A 23139-nucleotide genomic window follows, 5' to 3' on the forward strand; every position below is an offset into this window, starting at 1 on the left:
TATCCATCTACGAGAAGAAAAACACATCAGACGACCGATATAATATAATAAAGTATAAGTGGCATAAAAAAAGTAATTTAATAATAATCAAACAATATTTTATATGAATATATAATTTTTTTAAACATTTGTCCATATGATTATATTTACACGTAACACTTAATGGCATAACATAATACTATTATACTTTTAATCGGCCAACGTTCAGTTGTGCCGCAAACAATATTCACACGATGGCTAATGTGTTCTCGTGCATCCCGGGAAAGCCTAATTGAGCTTCTTGCATTATTCTTAACCTCGGTCCCATAGGCACACCGAGCTTATGCATCCTTTCCTCACTCATGTATGGCAATTCCACCAGGCCGATTTTCTCTTTCTCGAATGCCGATGCGTATTTCTGAAAGCGGCAAAACATCCAATAGTTAGCTAAATGTTTTTGCAGGTCAACGATAATAAATGAACTTATTATAAAAAAATTAATTATAATCAAAAAAAAATTTTTAATTATTTTCAATTATCATTGTGTTTTAAATCTTTCAATACGGCTATTTTAGACAAGTTGATTTGTTACGATTATTATAAAAGTGTAATATTAATGTATTTTATTTCGATAGTCGAGATCATATTGTTATATTACCTCATATCCTAATTTTTTGAGAAACAGCCTTAAAAGTGGAGGCTCGTCGCCAAAAAATTTGGTTAGCTTCTTTACTTTATTCGGACTCGAGTTGGTCTGTTCCGCACAGAGGGATTGAAGGACTCGAGGAACAGAATGTGAACGTATAGACAACATGTTTGTCTGTGTCCTTAATGCGGAAAGTTCGTTTCGAATTACTTCCATTTCTTGAATCATAAGATGTTGAGTCCTCATTTCAGACGAGAGGTGAGCGACACTTCTTGCCAAAGTGACTACGTGGGATTCCAAACGTTGGAAACGTTTATTAATACCCTGAAAATTATTTTTTTATTATTATTTATATTTATTTGTATAAGATACTATTGGTACAATACACTTTTTTGTTTTAATCGATTGATAAATACTTTTGAGGAAAAATAAAATGATTATTATATTATGTACATTATTGACATAATTTTATAATAAAATTCATATTATTATATTTTTGAAGTTTGATGTCAACAACTTACTTTAATATCCTTGACAGATTTCTTCCGATCGTCGGTTGACCTTCGGTGTCTCTCACGGTAGGGTCTACTGCTAACCGATGACGGAATTGAAGACATACTACCATACATTCGTCGTCGGTGAACTCTAGGGTCGGACGGTTGATATCTAGGACCACCGCCAGATTTACGAACCCCAAGTAATTTGAGTACCTGTACACGTGGTTCATGGTGTTAATATCAAATAGGGTGGAAAATGAATATTAAATTACTGACCTCTGAATACATAGTTTCCAACCCTTCTAACTGTTTCCGTATTGTGCGTACATCACTGTTGACAGTTTCGTCGTCACTGCTGGCTTCTTCGTCAAACATTGAGTCCATATCACCAACACTGCTTGCTATAATAATTATATTATTTTATTAATTAAACTATTTTCTTACGGTAATTATCAAGTCCTTACATTGAAGTATTCTTTTCAAATCTGGTCTCTTAATAGTACTTGTTTGTCTGTGGGATTTTTCTTTTGGTACCCTGTTTGACCAGGGGGTTCTTTGATTTGAAGCTTGGCCTCGAGATTTTACTGAATACTCAGTTCGACTGTAAATTATAAAATTTAATGTATAAACCGTGAATGAAATTGGAAAATAAATTAATAATAAATCTTACTGTTTATGTATGGGTGTTTGCATTTCATCAGATGACCCATCGGGAGATAGTGGTGGTAATGGCGGAGTTACAGAAGATACACTATCGCTTAATGTTGATTGCACGCTAACTTTAGATGGATCGAGGATTTGTCGTAATTCAGTATCTACGTAATCCATCCATTCACTTTGACCTTTTTTCCCTATAAAACATTAACTTTTAAGTTTTAAAGTTCTATGCATTTATTTATAAAGTGGGTTAAACTTTTACAATGCCTAGCATTTAACAAAAAAATCTTTTTTTCTAAACCTTAAAAATATAATTACCTATACCTAGTAGTATTACTTTTTTTACCTAAAAAATATTTAAAAAATATACACACTTATTTCATTGCGAAAGCAGCTGAATACAAAGATTGACTTAAAAAATTTAATTAAATCATATTATAATAGCACATAATATAATATAATTATGCAGATTATATAAAAATGTATTTACTGCGTGCGTACCTTGGTTTGTCTGTAATTCGGACGACGATTCAGGACTAGTTGCCGAATTTTGAGCTTTGCCACTACTATACACAGTACTACCACGTCCAGAATCTGATTGCCCTCCACTGCCCAATCTCCCATCTGAGCTTGCCCCGCTAATTGGGCCACTAGCAGCCCTTTGTTCTTCCAGTTTATCGACGTCATCCAATGAACTTGGTTGGGACTTGAAATCGTCTCGTTTAGAAATTTTTCGGGCAAGGTACCTTTCACTCGAATATTGCACATTCGTTTGGCCGTTTGGCTCAACAAGATTATCGTTTGACTTAGATCTGGAAAAAGGCACTGACGTGTCTTGACCTTTAACCGGCAACGGAGTCTTAAAACAATCTTGATTTTGTGTAGGAACTGGGAGTCTTTTTTTTACATATAAAGGACTTTGGTTAATCTGCCCATAGTTAGACTGGACTCTGACTTCGTAATTATTTCTGTTGACATCGCTATAAGTTGAAGGATCTGGTTTCCTCATGTCGATTACTCTGTTAGTTTGTATAGTATGTGGTCTATCATATGTTCTCGATGGACCGGGATTTGTTCTGCATTGGTCTGGTGTTTGATATACGTTTTGATTAGGCACGCTAATGGCTAAATTTTGCATTTGATTATTAACTGCTAAATACACCCCATGTTGAATTAGTTGACTGTGAGGGCTTAGTGCCGGATCGTCTAACTTCGCGGGAGTTGGCATTGGTGCTTCTGCGTTATTCAAGTTTGTCTCTGATACCTGTTCATTTTTAGACTTTGAAAATCTTGTTGTTATCATATCTTTAATGCGAGATGAAAATTTCTTTGTGTTATTTGGATCTTCAGGTGTAGAATGTGATGGTCCAGCTGTATAAGTGTCAACACGTCTATAAAATAATTTAATAATTTGCAATTAATATACGAACTATTAATAATATCGTTTAAACAATTTAATCTTACTGTGGAAATCCATTAGAGTCATCTCTAAATATCGGAGATAATTCTGTTGGAGGATCCAAAGACTTTATAGGTTCAGCCTAAAAAATTATCATTAGAATATCATTCACGATTTGTTAAGTTATTAGTAACTTATTACGAATTAAAATGTCTATCTTACCTTATAAACATACTGTTGATTTACATTGTCCTTTATCATAGCATAATGGTGTGGTGTATGATATTGATGATTATTTTGAGGAACATTGTTCTAAAATAGATATTAATTGTTTAATTTAAATCCTTATAGTTTTTAATTAATTTCAATAAACATACTACGTTTGAAGATTGCTCTGACCATGCAATTTGTACATTCGGCGTGTCAGGTGCAACAGATTTTGGTCTTTTTTTGTACTCATTTAAAATAGGTATTTTTAAATTCTTGTCTACATTACTCAGGACTACCTCCCTTTCAATCTGAAAGAAAAATATATCTGCGCTTAGTTTTCATTCTAAGAATTAATAGCTTACAACAGATTTTCTTTTAATTAAAAACAAGATCATATTTTTTTTATATAATAATATATAAGACGAAGTATGTCAACCTTGATCGTTACTGTAGTTTAATTGGTTGTTCTGCTTTTAAAAAATTCTAACGTAACAATAAATGCGTCAAGACTGTTCAGCTTATTAACGTTTACTATATTTGTAATGAATTCTTTCTTTTTTTGACACGTTCTTGGAAATTTTATTTGTACATCAAACAAACACGGAAACACCGCGCAAAATATGACCTAAGCACTATTTTGTCACTTAAATAGTATAAATACATTTAAAACCTATCCTCCCGACACGTAACTTTTTACGAAATGTTACACTCGCATATCAATAATGGTATATCTTGGTCACGTCAACGTTCTCATGTCCTAATCTCTCACCAATCATATTATACGCAATGATATTGCACAGCAACTTTCCCCAAACTGCCTGGGAAAAATTCCCACGCATTATGTCCGTGTTCCCATGGCAAACGAAGAAATGAACCGTTCGCGTTAAAATTAAGATATATTGTTTGGCTCACCGGAAATTTACTGGAATGCGTGTGGATCTTGTTGCTAGACCCGGGCAACGGGGTCGACTCGCTGTACAACGGATACGGAGGCATCCTATACGGCGGTGGCCCAGGTGCTTGTTGATAATTCTGTGGACTCTTCGCCGGCTTTGGTGGAGGCACCGGCTTGGTCAGTCCTGTAACCCCTGCGAACACACATTAATAACGCAGGTCGACATTAGTACCAAATCTGAACTCGGGAGTTTTCACGTGTGCGTTTGTAATAGAAATAACATTTTATACATGGCGGGTACAAGAGGGTTTCCAGCAAGGGATCGGAAACCGACTTCCTATCTCGACTCAGCCGTTTCACTTGTCGGACCGTAGTCCTACCCGGACCTGGTCGGGCGGCTGCGGCGGACGGGTTGGCGCAAGTACACATCGCCGGGCGGACGAGCGTACGGATCGACTAGTCGGCGCATAATGTGTAGCATATGATATCTTATGTCACAGACCACGGGTTTTAACATAATATACAACGGAATAAGTGGCCCGTGCCGCGTGTACAAATTGAATAATGCCGTATTCTTGTTAGCACTGTTGCGAGACCGATTTAATTATGCACATCCGTTAAGAAAGGATTCAGCAAAATCCGAGCAAACCCAACATATAGGTACCTACCTAGTCATATTGTTTTTAATTTTTTTTTATCCTTGTCTTATTTTACAAAATATTATGTGACCAAATTGCTTACGCAAAAAATTAAAAGAGCGCCGAGGAAAATTTAATAACTCTATACAACAGCCGTTTGAATCGACTCGTTGTTAATTAGCTCGACCTTAAAAAACCACCTGCAGCCTGCGTATAGTGTTGAGGATCGTTATAGAAAAAAACTGTTATTCATACACATTTTTTCCGCAGAAAACCGTTGAAATTGCAGTCTCTCTCTCTCTCTCTCTCAAAGAAGTAAAAAAATGATAATTATTATATAAACGTTTATACAAAAATCACGTCAGAATACCTACTGTTAATAATAAACAAACCACAAGTGCGTCTAGATATGTGTATGAAACGGTGCATGACGGATTTGTCGGAACGAACGTAAGGATTTTTAGCGGAAGTTCATTAGTTCCACACGCTACTATATACGCTGCAGTATTATGTATAAAATATTATGGGAACTCACGCAACCAGAAATCCGGAGGAGGGTTCGTATAGAGCTTTCTTGCAGCCCAGCACTATAATACGCCGCATGCGTGCACACCTGTTGAATGTCGCGCATACATTATATTTTTTATAATATTATATTGTTATTATAACCGTTCTGAACGTTAACGGTCTCATACTATAATAAACGTTATAAAATTCAATTGAACGTGGGTACTGCATCACCGTGGACTGCTGCAATATTATAATGATGTACACTGCAGCAGTATCCGACTGTGCCACGGCATTCGAGAGAGGGGTAGGATTTCCTCTGCACGTGGATATACACGGAATCGATTTGTTATAAATTATAATCTTTATATATCAACGATTGACAAGAATACATCACAGTCGATGAATGGCGTCAGCGTATATAATATATAACATACCACAAAAACGTATCATTAAAACGGTTCTGTACAAATATACATCGCGATCACGTACAGCGACCAGAGTCCATAATGGTATCATTTATATATATAGTACGATAAATTAGACATGCCTCGTTGATCGGGACCGCGATGATGTGTCGAAAGTCGAAACGTTGCCTATACCCGCCTATTTCTTCTTTATATCATATATACGATATACGGAACGTAAATGTATTATTATTTATTATCGTATAATTTATACACACTTGTTATTCCATTTTGGTTCAATCTTTATATTTTCTAGTATTTAGCGCTCCATTTCCGTAATGGTTTCATAAACTTTTGTGAAGAAACAAAAATGTATAAAGTATAATCAAAATATTATTGCATTACATTTTAATAAATACTGTACTGCTGGCATAAACAGTGCGATTGGTTTAAAACACAAATAATGGTATTTTTTAAAACATTAATTTCTCCCTATACTTTTAGATTCATTAATTGCGAAAAAAACCACCTGTTTTAATGTTTGAAAAAACTGACACCATGTTTCAAACGACGACGGGGTGATTACGGATTCTCAACGGCTTGAGAAAACCCGCCGGCAGACGTCTAATTGTCTATTGTACACGTAACCCCTCGACTTCCGGAACAATATATATTATTATACATATATATATAGGTATATATTATTTTTTACTTCATAAAGAACAATATAAAATAATAATAAAAAATATAATTCGTGTTACAGGTGTGCCAACCGTCCGGTCAGCCACCTGCAGTTGTGTGTGCATATATATATATATTTATATGTTTGATCAAAACAAGGTCTGTTTAACTGTTATTTAACGATAATATATATATATTATTGTATATACATAAACACACACAGGCACACATATTATTATGTACTATGGGGCATGTTCACGAAAAGGATAAGGTGTGGAAGCAGAGTAGGAATTGGTTATTCTGTAGTGGTTTCAAGGTGAGCAAATACCTTAGCGGCCGCCACCGCTGTCTCTCTCATTCGGCTCGCTCGAGGCGTTTCTTCCCCACCGTCATTTTTTTATATTTCCATTACCACCACACACACACACACACACACACACACACACACACACACATACATACATATATACATATGCATTTTTATTGTAGTTTGATTACACACACGTCCGATATGATAAATCGCATTGTGTGCTGTCGAGAAGTGAAATTCATCAAAACAAGCACAATACCGCACCACCGTCGGGCGCCTTTCTCCTGTGTACGACGCTGTAGATACGCGTACTATATGGGAGCAGATCGATTTAAAAGAAAACACTTAATATTATCGATAGCATCGAGTATGATCGGTAACGTCGCTCGGATTATCCGTGGACGAAAACTCGTTGTTGTTATGATTTAATGACAAGTGGAAATCGGGTTTTCAAAGAGACATATTGTGTACATAATATATGTAGAGACACGCAACTTACTCTACTGCACAGGCCTTTCCATCATCCTAATATGATCCAAACAATTTTGTCGGAATTATACGCGTACCTACACAATATAGGTAACTGTAGTACCTGGGATATCTTAACGATCAATGTATTAATTATTACGATTTCCATAAAAATAAAATCAATAGGTTAGGTAGATAGGTACCTACTGAATAGTTATACCTATAATTACATAGAAGTATACATGTTTTACTTCGCAATTAACTACAAGAACACAAGATTCTCCTTGAGGTTAATCAACTTAAGTTTACATTTCAATATTTTACATAAATATCTTGTAGAGAAATATGCATACAAATGTTTAAAAGCTATGCGTGTTTCGTTGTGTCGTGACCATTTTTAAAATAATAATAGCTTTAGTCTCTAATTAGAAATCATTTTTAAACTAGTTTCGATTTCCCTTTAATTTAAAACTCATAGATATCTTCAAATAATAATATCGGTTGGAGTCTGGACAACAAACAGTTATAAATGGTTTTTATAATTGGCAAAAATAATAAAATTATATTTCAACCTACACTCTGATCGGTAAAGCACAACAATAAATAATATTTTATTAACATTATAAACAAATATATAGGTGTATTATACATTTGTGTTGAAACGTTTAATTTTATGAATATAACTATCTTCAATCTACTTGTATATATTATTATAATTTATGTAAAAACCGTACCATATTTATTATACCATATAGCCCATAGACCATAATACATTTTACGGTGTAATACAGAGAGTCCCACAGTGGGCCAGAAGCCACGATACTCCAAGTTTTTATTTACTGTTATCAATGTTTCATTTATAATTTGGGGATACGGGAGTAACACAATGACCTACAGACATTTAAAGAATTGAGAAATAATTTAATTTTAAAAACTATTTCATTCAACTATTGCTGTATATTATTTTCACATAAGTACATAACTATAATAGTAAGGTTTATGCGGGTTATTTCCATTTGATTTAATTGGGCGATTGAAAATCACAAGGTAATAATATATTTTAAAGACTCTATAGTTTATCCGGTCGTACGTTTAAAATCATTATATAGCCAGTAATGTTTAATATTACTCACAAATTAAATTAGGTATGCGTTGAGTTAAACAAACTATAAAGTATATAATAATATGAGGGTCCAATAGATTTTGAAGTGTATTAAATTACATATTAAACATTATTTTTGTTCCACAGACGCCAGTCAATGTTATTATTATGGACATTCTCTTTTTACATTATGATCGACGGTCACGCAACTTTTAAAATATGTTTTTTGAAAAAGAAAATGTTAATTGCCGGTTTAGGGATATATAGGTACAACATCTGCGTATAGACTCCCATCGTGCTAGCTATCTAATAGCTATAATTATAATCCCGTGGAAAACTTGTACATTTGATGAGGCTTATAGGAATTGTGCAACAGCCTATATTACACGATGCATTGGGACTTAGGAACGGAGAACAATAACATGTTATATGGGAACACAATACAAAATTGGCTGAATTTCGAAAGCTAGTTGCACGAAGGCGTTTTACTATTTTGGGTATGAGCAAGGGAATTCTGTTAATATACCTATGTGCGAAGATTTTCGAGATAAACAATTTTGTTGATGATAAAAAATCGAACGAAAGGTGAAAGTTATATATTTTGGCGTTGTTACGTGGGTGTATTGAGTCATTAAAATTGGTTTTATTTACAATTAAGTGCAATAATTGTTGTAAATTTTGTTTGGCCAAAAAATAAATAACATTAAATTATTATTATAAAACACGTTTAGAGCAAAAAACGTACACTAACCATAGCAATACCTAATTAAATAATGTGTTACTCTTATGTATACTTATTTATACTAATTATTACTTACCTAAATGTGATTAAAAAATGTATTCTAATATAGTGGGTAAATCAAAACAAATTCAATAAAAGATTTTTTAATTTTTATAAAGTTAAAATTATCCATAAATCAATATCAACCTACTTTAAAGATGTTTTCAACAGACGATATTCGATAATTATTATAAGGTACACAATACACTATAGAACATTACAGACCATAAAAGTACATAACAATGTCACGTGAATAATTATTTGCATTTTAAACCTAAATTCTTTCCAAATTTGTCAAATCAGTAGTTGGCATAGTACTCTTTGTATAGATAATTATAGATGTTCAGTGTTTAAATTATATATCAATGGCAAACAAATATGTTAGCGAAATCAATTTTTAAAATTTTAATTTTGCTGTCAAATACTCAAATGTATGAGATGATTCTATCGTTCAATATATTTTTATTTTTTTTAAATAATGATATATACAACTATAGTACCTATAATCTATGTATTAAACATTTAAAGTAAACTTGAATTATTCCAAGTATCAAACACACAAAATATTATCTATGATTTAAGTTAAATGTTTTAAATATTTAATTGACTTAAACTGAAAATAACCATTAAGTATAAATTAATTCTATATTCGTAAGAAGAAGGATCTTTAGAAGTTATTATTTATTTGCGTACGCGGTGTATCGAGAATGGTACATGTGTTGATAAATACTACACAATATACTTTATACTGAACTATCCAATTAAAATATTGATACTATATAGATATTAAATATGGGTAATAGGTGAAATTATAAGTAATTCATTCCCTAGAATATAATAATTTTTATTATGGAAAAAAGAGGCCTCGACTGCGATGGTTATTGGCCTAAGTTCAGGGATGTTACATATTAAATTGTTTATATAAATTATTATGATTTATGAAGCAATACAAATATAAATAATAACATTAAAATATAAAAATATAAAAATTACAACTGTTTTTTATTTCCAAAATAGTATTGTTCATTTTAAGTCTTATCACTGGATGGTCTTCCTTTTCGTATTATATCATTGGTGATTTTTATTATACATTATATTAAAAATTAATCATATTATTTGCTTCTTGAACTAAAGCACAGATTGTAAATATTATTTTATAGTAGTGCATACCTTCTTATACCTAACGTATTAACCTTGTTTAATATTAACATTTTTTTTTCAATAATGCTTATAATATTATAAATTCTTAATTTTTTAATTATCTCAAAATATTATATTGGATCTAATCTAAATAGTTTAACAATATTATATTGAACCGATGAGCCATGAATTAAAGAATATACAAAATATATTGCCACCATATACAATTCAATATAAAAATAAAATATATTATATTTTTGTTAACATACCTTTTAAAAAAAAATTTAGTCAGATACCTTTTAACAACGGAACGAAATAACAATATAAACGACCAATGTCCACGTCATAAAACGAATTGTCCGTTTACTACACTTGTAAAGATGACACTGGCCAAGGAAAAGGGTTTCATTTGTATTGTCTGCGAACAATGTTCTACAGGGTTTTGTGAACCCTGAACACGCGTGGAGAGTGTTTCAAAGATTTATGGTGTGAATAATCGTATAACCATAGCTCCACACTCAGAAACTGTTCAATATTCATCGCTGACGAATGTAGAAACAGACGAGAATACTAAACAAGAGCGCATGCTGACTGTTGGCATTGGTCACTAACAAAAGAGCATTGTTCACAAAATAAAACAAATTAATGAGTCAAAAGGTTGAATATTTTAATTTAAAAACCCCAAATATAAACATTGTAACAATATAGAATAGCGGTAAAATACAAAAATGCAGATTATAATATACGATCCATGTACGTCTTACATATTAAATCGTAATGTAGTATATAATTTAAATTATGATATAAAAATGTGAACCTTATTATACCTTCATACGCCATTCGATACTATGCGATGATAAAAACATGTAAATAAAAGTCAACCTTAATATTGAGATAGTATAATAAAAGTAAGTTGCACAACACTCAGAAAATACTGGTTTGCCGCTATAATTTGTGACCAAATCACGTAGCTACCTATACTGTTTTTTATGCGCGATGGAATTCTGTGTAATAATATTTAACGAGAACTGTATCTGGGCATGTAATTCATTACACACGGCATTAACCTGCGAGGAGCTCATTTTATTTGCAGAAACACATAGGACTGTGCACAAAATGTATATATTATTATATGTTACAATATGTTATATGTTATTAGTTATTCTATAGAACGGAAATAATGACTGCTGCAGAGATGTGCACACCAGATAACTGGAAACGTCGAACGATTTATACCCGTCGGATGTTTATTACTGTATAAAAGGTACACATATTAAATTATTATATGTGTGTACCTATATATCTGCGTGTGGACAATATGTAATATAATAAATATACATATAAGATACATCCCTATATACGTCCCTGTAATATGTCGGTGAGTCATTATCGGTAAACATGATCGTGGATTTATATAATAATATTACGCTTAAACGATACGGTGTGTTTATTTATTTAGGTACCTACCTACGTGTGTTTTAAAAATATAACGTACGACTCACCTCTGTCTGTGTGGCTACCCTCCAGTTTTGGATTGATCGGTTATCCAATTCACGAACATAACCACCGGCAAAACCAAACGTTAAATAAATGTCTTGCGAACTGTTTGCACTCCCTACGATTTTCGTCCGCATACAGCACTATAATAATAATACTATACGGTTATATCCTCACCGGGTCCAACGACGTTTCGTTCTATTTTTCCGATAGTAATAATAATTAAACGTAACGAACGAGAGATTTTTTAAAAAAGAAAAACTACTCAGCACTTCCACTTCGGTATCTCCGCTGATGTGTGAGCACCGAACTGTCCACCTGTTACACACGGCGGCGGTGGCGCGCAACAACGTTATATTATAGCCGGGGCCGCGTTTCCACTATCGTTGCCGGCAACGACCGTAAAGATACTGACACCACGGCATCGTCTGGCGTGGGGGGACGGACTACTACTACATAATATATCTATATACTATATACATCACTATATACACGACGTCTATATAATATAATATATATATATATATATATATATATTATACCGTACGCATATATGCGTGTACAACCGTTTTACCTGTTGACTGGCGCGCACATAATATAATACATATTACGTACATATATATAAATACGCACACAGGTGTCTGACAACGTAATAATATAATAACGACGACCCTGATCAACGGTTTAGTGTACACCCCTTTTTTTATTATTATTATCAGATACAACCTGTGGTCATGGGAGAGCGGCCAATTTTATTTTAATAGAATTTTTGTCGTTATACATTTATAAAACATATAGGTAGGTAATTAATTTGTTTTTTTAACGGTCAAATTAGTCGACTTTATACGTTCAAACTATAATGGAGAGAGTTTTTGTCGTTATTGACTTTGGACTCGTACAAAAAAAATACCTTTTCCATCTACGCTCTACGCGAGTCTGGTCGGAAACAGCTTTGCTCGATTTATTTGCGGAAAAAAACTATAACAAACGTCTCGACAATGTCTCGTATATAAAGTCATAATCTCGAGCCCCTAGGATCGTATTACGTATATATAGGTATTCATAATGTTAGTAGGTATATTACGTTAAATTATATCATGTCTATAATGTACACTCTAAACTCGATCAGAAGACTGGAAACTACCGATAACTTATTCGTGTTTAAATTATCATACCAGACGTATTCCAATTTCAACTCGGAACTCAAAATAGTAGGCAAAATCATTTTAATAATTATTATTGGGAAAAATAGAAAACAATAATCGCACGTTGGATATATCGGTGTTTCAGGTGAGCACCGAGGACTGGTGTTCAGTGTTGGAGAGTGACTTAGCTTAAGTGATAAGTTTATAACTTAGTAGTTACTGTAGAGAAATTACTTATTAATAGTACCTACCTACCTATATAATTTGATCGTAATTTATATGTAATTTAAAATACTTTTTTGTAGTACAGTACTACAGTTACTAAATTACTCGTTACTTTATTTAAAATAATATATTATATTTAAAAAACTGATTGACAATATGTATAATATGTAAATATATCATACGAATATGATTTTCTGACTGTAGCATTTTTGTAATAGCTATTTGACATAAAAGTTGTATTTTTTAATAAGTTGTAATTTTAAATTAGTAATTTTGGAAATGAGTTGTTGTTTAAAATAAATTTAAAAAAATATAGAATAAAATGTGTTAAACAATTATTATTGTCTTCTTTGGTTCTTAAATAGGTATTCATTTTATATAATTGCATATTGTTGATTGTCATTAGGTACATAGTTATTGTATTAACAACATAACTATTTAACTCCAGTGATATTTTTAAAAATAAAAACAAAAAATAACTTACTCAAAAGTAATGTAAATATACCAATTAATAAAAAAAGTAACTTAAGAATAATTGAATTACCATTTTAAAATGTATAATTACTAAAAAAATTTAACTTCCCCAACACTGCTGATGTTTTACCATAAATCCAAAAAATTATGATTACTAACTATCGAAAGTCGTATGCCTATTCTTTATTGAAAAGAACAAATTATTTCAAAGAGATTAAATAATGTATGGGTATAAACCATAGATAATACATTATGTATTATATATGGTATAAACTAAGCGGTACCCTTAGAAGTCACCTAAGCATATCATATGCTTATCCTTGGTATTATTTGATTAAGTAAGACGTAGGTAGGTATAAGTATCAGTATTTATATAACATGACAAAACATAATACTTATGTGCAACTATATATTATTATCACAATAATTCATAATATTATACTCGCTTCATTATAAATAGTACCTATATTTAATAAATTAAATTGCATAACTCGTTGATTCGAAATATAAAATATTAATCATACATATTATATTATACTATCCGTCTGTTCGCTAGTTTTCTAATTTAAGTAGAAAAATATTTTCAATAATTTACGCTAAACAATTATAAAATATTTATGTATACAATCAATATTAAAGATTATCAACCAACACACTTTTGTAATGAATATGACTAAAAACAATAACAGCCTAATTATTTCTCCATTTAATCACCCAAAATTACAATTTTTCAAGGTGTTTTTTTTATTACGTAGGTTGTAACCTAAATAGAATAGAAATTTGTATTTTTTTTTGTTAATTTAAGAATTGTTATAAGAATTAAGATTCATGTAAGATGTAACTATATAGTATTCTATCCTAAATTTAAGTTATTTTTAAGTGTTTAACGTGAGTTATTGTTTCACGTCTTCGGATTATATTATTTTTATCTTTTATTTCAATTAATACTTTTAGGCCCGGGCACTCAGCTGATCCACATTCGACCATTCCTTATAGAATAAACTTACAACTATTTTATTTTTTATTTTATTTGTACTTGTATTCATTATTGCAATATACTATTATAATATTAATACTATAATAAATTATAATTAATGTAATGAAATGTTATTGTCAATAGCTATATAATCAGATACTTTAATCATTAAAGTAATACATTAGTTTGAGAAAACAATCCCATTGAAAAAATATATTTTTCTTTCCATAATAGCAATAAGCTTATATAAAAAAAAATGCTGTTACGTAAAATAAGGAAAGTCCAAGGATGAAATATTGTACTATAATAAATGTACAATTTCAGTGTTAATGCTCGATAAAATAAATATCATGTGGTATTTATTTGCTATTTGCATATTTTATTTACTATAAATAGTCTATAAATGTTATGCAAATTATTTTATATCACCACTATTGTGCAATTATTGACGTTGAGAAAAATATACATTTCTAAAACGCATGATATTTCTTTTAGTTCTTTCTTATTATTTATCTTGCATATATTATCATGTCAAAACTATCAGGTAAAAATAAGATTTGTTTTCAACTTTAAATCAATACTAATGTTCCTACCGTAAATATATTTTTTCTAGCTTTTTGAAGAAATATTGTATTTAGCTTATTAGTTAATTATTAGTAAGGCGCAAATTTAAATGCAATTTAAATTTTTTCTGTATGTCCTAATCCTAAAACATTTCTTGCCGACCACAAAATAAGTTTTATACATTAAAGAACTTATATTTTGAAAACTTTTACTTTTAGAGCATTATTTGTAATTTTTAGGTCATTTTTAACACTGGGAACATTTTTCCTATGTTTTATAAGAATGGATAACATTATTAAAATTTGATTAACATTTACCATAAACTACACCACAAAAATAAAAATAAAATAAACATTTTATTAATTTTGCTTCGTCGTATTATTTGTTTTACATAATAATATGTTTCTACCTATGCAGGTACTAAACAGAAGAGCTTAATGGTTTGACAACCGACATTTTCATCATGGACGGGCAGATTTATATATATTACCTACGTATATTATACATAATTATACAAGTAACATATTTAGTATATAAAGATAAGTAGTACAATTTAATATTTATGACTTTTTTAATCACAATAACACCAAATTACGTCAATATAAATAATACAAATAGACTTTTGTTAAATCATTTTAACTGAACACTATGTTAAAAACAATTTTTAATATAATTTTTCTAAAATATTTTTGAAAGGCATTTTTCTTGTTGTTTTAAGACATTTAAATTCGCACCCTATTAATAACGAAATCATTGAAATGTATTTGATATAATACCTACATTGTAATTAAAAAATATTATAAACGTACCAATTAATTCTCTACATTTATAGGTCTTAAATGTATCACTTCAATAAATATATATTTTATACACGCCGCGGCACCATATTAAAATATCAATTGTAATTCATCATTTAAATCATTATGTATATTTTATATGGATATATAAAATTACATATAGTACGTGATCTTTAATGTGGTTGAGATTATTTCACACTTCAACGCAAACGTAGGTACTTCAATACTTGAACCGTCTAACTGACAACTGTTTAACGAATCCTGTATAATAAAGGAGTAGTCATGGTCAATGAACAGTATAATGTCAAAGGTAAAAATAAATGTTTTCTATTTCACTAGGTACCTACTTATAATATAATATTACGATGTGAAACTGCAGTAGGTATATGATATATACCTACCTACATGTGTAGTTTATTCATGATGTATTGGTGAATAATTTGTTACCTACCTACTAATTAGTATCATAATCATTATATAATAAATAATAATATATACACCTCAGTTTATTGACGTGTAGGCCCAGATTGGATCGACGAACTATCAAAGAAATCTCGGTGATGGGCTGCATAAAATGGATACGAAAATATTGTGTTACAATAATAAACCTACACAATAAGTACCTTAACTATATTGAGTAACATAATACGGCAATAAGGCGGTTGAAAATTGATTGGTTACCTCATAACACCATCTCTTATAATCTTTAAATCTCCTCTCGACACTATTTTAAGGTAGAACATCAATTAAAACCATATTCGATTTCTTCTTTCTTCGTGGAATTTTTATAGCCTTAACTGTCCCTACCAACAACAAAAGAAAAACATCGAAAATACAAAATAAAATCCAGACGATATTTATATAACGAAAATTTCCGAACGATCAAAATTCTTGAACATTTAATATAACTTACAAGGTACATTTCTAAGTTTATATTAAAACTGTTTAAAAATATTAAAGATCCATGAGCACGATTTTTTTTTTTATAATTCTTTGAGGGAACGACTCATTTTTATACGTTCCATCACATCCCACCTATAGCGTGGACAGTAACAATCACTCCATACACAGCTTCACCAGTGTAATAAATTATTTTCGTTTTCAACTACCTTATTTTAATAATATTTAATGTATTCCACTTCATGTGTTTATTATTATAAACGATAAATACTCTATTATATACAAGATTTCACTAACTCTTACTATATAACTTCTATAAATTGTAAATCTTGTATAATGGTACATGGCGTCAAAATAAATAAATAACAAGTTAAAATTTTGATAAAATTCGTTAAAATCACAAAAATTTGGAAAATATTGTGTACCAATATAATATATAATACAAAAAATATATTGCAACAATAAATGTAGGTATAATTACATAACAAAAACCAGTAGGTACCTATAATATATCAATACATAAAATATAAAACAGCAAAATAATTGATAGTTATATGTAGGTATGAATGTCAAAATACAAAAAAAAAAGTGAAATAAATTGAAGAATTACATCAAAAAGTCTGATAATTAATATTTGAAAAAGACGAAACAATGTATATAGTTTTTCTGTTGTTTATTAGTTATTTGCATAAAAAATTCAAAAAATATAAGATAAATTTATAATTTGATAAAAGATTATAGGACCGAAAAAATATAAATGAAATGCAAAACAATTTATAGGTATTTGTATGAAAAAGGCAAAAAAAATGGTAGGTAAGTGGATGTCGCTCTGCTGTAAAGTAGGTTACAAGTGGGTCACTATGTATGATGAATGGTATTCAATTTGAATTCAATGATATAATATCATTGTATACGAAAAACGATTCTAAGCAGAAACGGTTTGTCAGTGTGGATATTTTATATTATATTTATATTGTTCATACTTTTGAAAATTTTACCCATCAAATAAAATTTTATTGACATTCATAGAAACAAAATAAAAAAAAAAATTGGAAACTGTAAATGTCCGTAAACAGTTTAAAACAAATCAATATTTTTTGAAAATTTCATCGTGTATAGAAAATACTATTATAAACTACTAGTGATAATTTCATATATCTATCTACAGTCATTTGTTTTAGAGTTACACCAAAAACCAAAATCATTTTGTCAAAAACCAATTTAGCTTAAAAATTCCCGTTTTTCCGTAATTTTTCTTTTCTTTCCCCAGCGCTTTTGAAAACTATAAGGAATTTTTTACTTTTGACCCTCCCCTCCCCATGTACCAACTAGATTCACTTTCCTATATATGAGAAATATACTATACTATAATATAGTATACTGTAACCAACAAATTTAAAAAATATATAAACATGGTTATTTTTTACAGATATTTAACTTCAAATTTGGACGAAATTACATATGAAAACCATGAATATCGATTGATATTATTTATTTTGTTTTATGTAGTTTAAAAATAATATTCTTGAATTTATGAAATTTTTAGGGTATATATAGGGTGTATTTTATACACACATTTTCAAATGTAATTTTTTTCGGCAAAAACGATGAAATCATTAATCTAGTATCTAAACAAAGTATTTTGCTGTATAAGAATCTATTATTTTAAGTTTAAAACTATATTAAAAATTAGTGATGAAAAATAAAAAGCTAATTTGAATATTTTACCGTTATAAAAGCATAGTTCTATAATAAATTACCAAGCTTTTTAGTAAGTTTATCCATTGGGCAATACAGATGGGCCTCTGTGTTTATAATTTCCCGGGCCGAATTTGGATCCCGATCAGTCCCAAGTTGAACCCGAAAACTGTAGCCTATTTTAGTTTATAATCTCAGAAAATGAATGTTTATTAAATTCATTATTAAATGGTTATTAAAAGTCTCTTGGAGATACCTGTCAAAAACATAAAATTCATTAACTCAATACAAATATAAAAACAAATGTTGAAATACAACCATGATTATTGCTATTATTAAAGTCTTAATCGTTATTAACAAATAAATTATTATATATTATATATTATATTTTTGTAGTTTTCTTTCGAATTATGTAAGATAAAATTATTTCTGGAAAAAAGGCTGAACAATCCAATACAATGTTCCTGATTAGTGTTGTTCTTTAATATTTATGGTTATAGCGAATACTATAGTATTAGTATTTATTTACTATAGTAATCACAATACACGACACTCGTGAGTCGTGGCCAAAATAACGAGACATTATATTGCCCCTCAAAAACCAAGTAGCCTATAAGCTACAGCAGATTTGTATATGAATTGCCTATAGACACTTTTTGTAATATAATATGTGTTTAATCGTCGAGTGTTCAAATAACGTAATATTAAAAAAAAAATACATGTTGATTTATTATAATTTATAAACAATTAATGATTACCATTTACCATGTAAATACCTAATTAGGTAGTATAATAATTAAAATAATTATTAGTTGTACAAAGGGACTGTAACATAGTACGTAACTTATACACACAAAATTGAATAGGCAACCACTATGTCGGTTAGGACTTTTAGGTTAGGTCAGCGATTCTGATGTCAGGGGATTCGATCCAGTCCGCGAGTTTTCTACAAGGTGAATCAAAATGGTGAATATTATGTCAGTATGGTGAATCAATATTCAATAAACATTGGTTTTCCACAGCAGACGAATTACGTCCGAATAGTCGAATTGCGTCAGAAAAAATTTAAATGACCATGCTCATTGCTCATTGCATTCGATGTAAATTCATTATTTTCCTTCACATTTAATACAGACACGACTATCAATGGTAACATTGAATAATATACTGCTAAAGGTAGTACAAATATCGTTTTTCATCGTTACATTATTACATAATATATATTATCAAGAAATTGCTTAATTATATTATATAAGATAATTAATTATGAACTGGTAAAAATAAAAAAATAAAACAGTTTTGATGTAACCAAACTGTGTTAAATTATTAATTTTGTATTAAATTCTGAGCGTATAGCTAAAGAATATATTGTACCTATTTATAATGATATGTGATTTTTTTTCTGTCTGTCATCAACATTTAGGGCAGTAAAAATGCTCCAATTTTCGAGATCAGCATCTTTTTTGATAGAAATCTAGATAGATACTTTTGAAAGGTCAAGTAGTTTTAGAAAGAGTCGAGAAAAGCAAAAAAAAAAATGTGAAAGTGGTAATTTTAAACCAAACCTAATTTTAGAAAAAATAGATTTTTTTTTTTTGAAGAAACTCAAAAAATAATAACCATAGACCCTAGAAATTTTCATCAGATATTTATACTACCATTTTCTATGAATGGTAAAATGTTGATTGTTTTTGAGCTAGTTCTAGCCTAAAAAATTTTCAAATTATCATTTTTAGTAAATTGTTTAAAATTATTGTCGATAAAACTTTTTTACTAGATGCAAGATTCCTTATAAGTTTCATTAACGGAAGTTCAGAAAAAAAAATACATAAGCACGATTACTTTTTATATGCATTTAGTGTTAAAATTTACACAAAATTCATAAAAGTTTTTTTTTCACAGCTAACATTAGAAATGTAATAGAAGGTTCCTAACAAGTTTTTCCACCTCTATCAAAAAGAATACGAAATTCATCCAGATATAAAAATATTGTGATAAGTGACATATAGGTACGAATTGCGTCCAGGTTTTTCTATACGACTGTATCTACTGTTTGCGTCCCGATTTTACATTAAAGTATACTCATATTCTCTTGAATTGCCTCCCAAATATAAGTAGATGGACCTTTTTCACTCGAATTACATCCGGGTGTTTTCGAAGGCAATTGCAGGAGTATTCCCAAACGGTATACCAGAATTGCCTCTCATAGCATACGTAGATTATTATTTAATTTACCTATTGAAAGTTGTACCCGGTTGTACGTGTACTATCGATTTCCGTGATGTTCAAAAATATTATTTAATATTTATAAGACATACTGCACGGTAGCATATCTAGTGTTTTTTCAAGGGGGTGGGATATACAATTTTTAATAGACATTCAGCTGTATACACATATTATATTCATATTATTGTAATAATTATATACATGTTGTACTGTGTACAAAATTTTGTCTCCGGGGGGATATGACCCCCATATCCCCCCCTGTAGATACGCCACTGATACTGCAGAATTCCCAGCCAGACTTATTTATTGAATGCAATTATCTTGTCGATCGATATTTATGTTTATATAATTATATATTATTATGCATGATACAACACTACATAATATTGAACATTTTATAAAAAATGAACGTTTTTAGTAGGGTTCGGATTTGGAGGCAAAAGCCTTTTTTTAATAATAATAATAAAGAAATAACTTTATATAAAAATATGTGTCAGTTAATAAGATAACAGTCAGATATCAGTCAGTAAGATGATGAACGTATTATTTCTTTTGCCTTTTTTACTTACAAATGCCTTTTTGTCTTTTTCACTTATAGATGGCTTATTGGCTTAATCGTGTTTAATTTTCAATTGATTTGATAGTTTTATACACGACAAACTTATTAACGGTACAAATCGATAAGATTTTCTGAAGACAGTGAATTGTCGTTATCATTTATTTTTAATGGGTTTTATTATCGGCGATATCGCTAAATCCTGTGTCGAATATTTGCTATGGCCAGTTAATTAAACTTTTATAAAAGTACCCTTACTATACCTATCTATAGATTAAAATATGTTCATAATGCTTGTAGATACTAAATTTAAAATTGTTCGTCAGTCCGCACCGATAACTTTCGTGGAAATAGAAAGATAATTTTCTATGTACAAAAATATTTTAAGTCGAACACGTCAACGTTATACTGAAGATGGTTTATCTAAGTACATGCAGGGCCTGATTTAGGCATTTTGTGGCCTTAGGAAAAATAGAAAACGTGGCCCCTTGGCAACAGTAGCGTTTATAGCCCCCTCCCCCCTCCTCGAACGAGTTGTATATAACAAAATAATAATTTATATCAATTTAGTATTAACTTATACATTTTCACAAACATAATTATAATGTTATTCGTTTTTATCTCTACAGGCTACAGATTTCTTGTACCTATTATTTATTAAATAATATAATATATTTATTATTGATATTGAAAACAAAATTAAACATTTCTTTTTTATATTATTTATTAATTGTAATAAACTTATTTTTATATTTATAATATAAATAATTAATAAGCTATTTTATAAAATTACTTTTCTTGCTTTTTTTAAAGCAAATTGATATATTATGTCATCAAAGCTTAAAGAAGATGTAAGATCGCTTTCTATTGATAGTAAACCCAAGTTATCAATTCTTTCATATTAAAAATAGACTTTTATTTATTTTCATTTACATTTTACACTGATAAGGATTAATTATTTTTTTTTTTTTAATATTATATGTTTCTTATACTATTTTATTTTATACGATGAAAGTAGGTAATACTTTAAAAAAAATAAAAAATGTTCATAAAAATCTGAGGCCTATCCTGCCTTGTGGTAAATACGGCCCTGAGTACATGGTAGTGCATTTTTTTTAATACAAACTAGTTAAATATACAATATTACAATATACAAACTATTACATTTTTTATTAAATTTTTTTTGTAATTGCTTTTTTATATAAATAAAATGCTTTTTTGTTGCCTTTTTGACATTTTAAATGTTTTTTTAACTCTAGATAATTAACCTTATTTATCCGCCTTTATTTCTAACCATTCGTCAGTATATGATGAATGCTATAAATATTATGAACAATTAACGATTTTTAATAGGTTAAATTTACTAAGTCATAAATATAATTAATAAAATCACAATAATTAAACTTTTGGATAAGTATTTATTATAAAAATAATAGTAAAAAAAAAACATTTTCCTCATTTTTAAAATATAAATTTGTTAAATTTACGTTATCGGGATAGATATAGAACATAATATATGAGAGATACAAGGGGGGTTTAATGACATTAGATAAAATGCCTAAAAATAGCAGCAATAAAATTATCAGTGTTCGTCACATCGACGTATGGTTAGCGATCTAGGGTTAATTGATTATATTGCCTTTAAATCTGAACCCTAGTTATTATTGAAAAGGCAAAGAAATGTACACAATAACATTTTATTTTACTTATAATTTTTTATTTTTATTAAAATTGTGTACAGAGTCCCTTAGACTTTTTAGCATT

General features: G+C 29.7%; 1 protein-coding gene across 2 annotated transcripts; it reads right to left on the reverse strand.

The window, feature by feature from the left end:
- Nucleotides 1–59: 59 nt before the first annotated feature.
- Nucleotides 60–12221, reverse strand: LOC132943353 (uncharacterized). Of its 2 annotated transcripts, none has more exons than XM_061012318.1 (12): nucleotides 11820–12221; nucleotides 4301–4476; nucleotides 3556–3696; nucleotides 3401–3490; nucleotides 3244–3320; nucleotides 2281–3170; nucleotides 1793–1973; nucleotides 1587–1723; nucleotides 1399–1523; nucleotides 1147–1335; nucleotides 638–949; nucleotides 60–397 (listed from the first exon to the last, which is right to left on the reverse strand). In XM_061012318.1, the coding sequence occupies exons 2-12, from the start codon at nucleotides 4382–4384 to the stop codon at nucleotides 227–229; spliced, it is 2397 nt and encodes a 798-aa protein (XP_060868301.1). In that variant the 5' UTR covers nucleotides 4385–4476; nucleotides 11820–12221; the 3' UTR covers nucleotides 60–226. The 2 variants fall into 2 exon arrangements, with proteins under 2 accessions (XP_060868301.1, XP_060868300.1); XM_061012317.1 differs by lacking the exon at nucleotides 11820–12221 and adding an exon at nucleotides 4574–4727.
- Nucleotides 12222–23139: the final 10918 nt, after the last annotated feature.

Source organism: Metopolophium dirhodum, chromosome 4 (assembly GCF_019925205.1).
Source record: "Metopolophium dirhodum isolate CAU chromosome 4, ASM1992520v1, whole genome shotgun sequence".
NCBI classification, from domain to species: Eukaryota; Metazoa; Arthropoda; class Insecta; order Hemiptera; family Aphididae; genus Metopolophium; species Metopolophium dirhodum.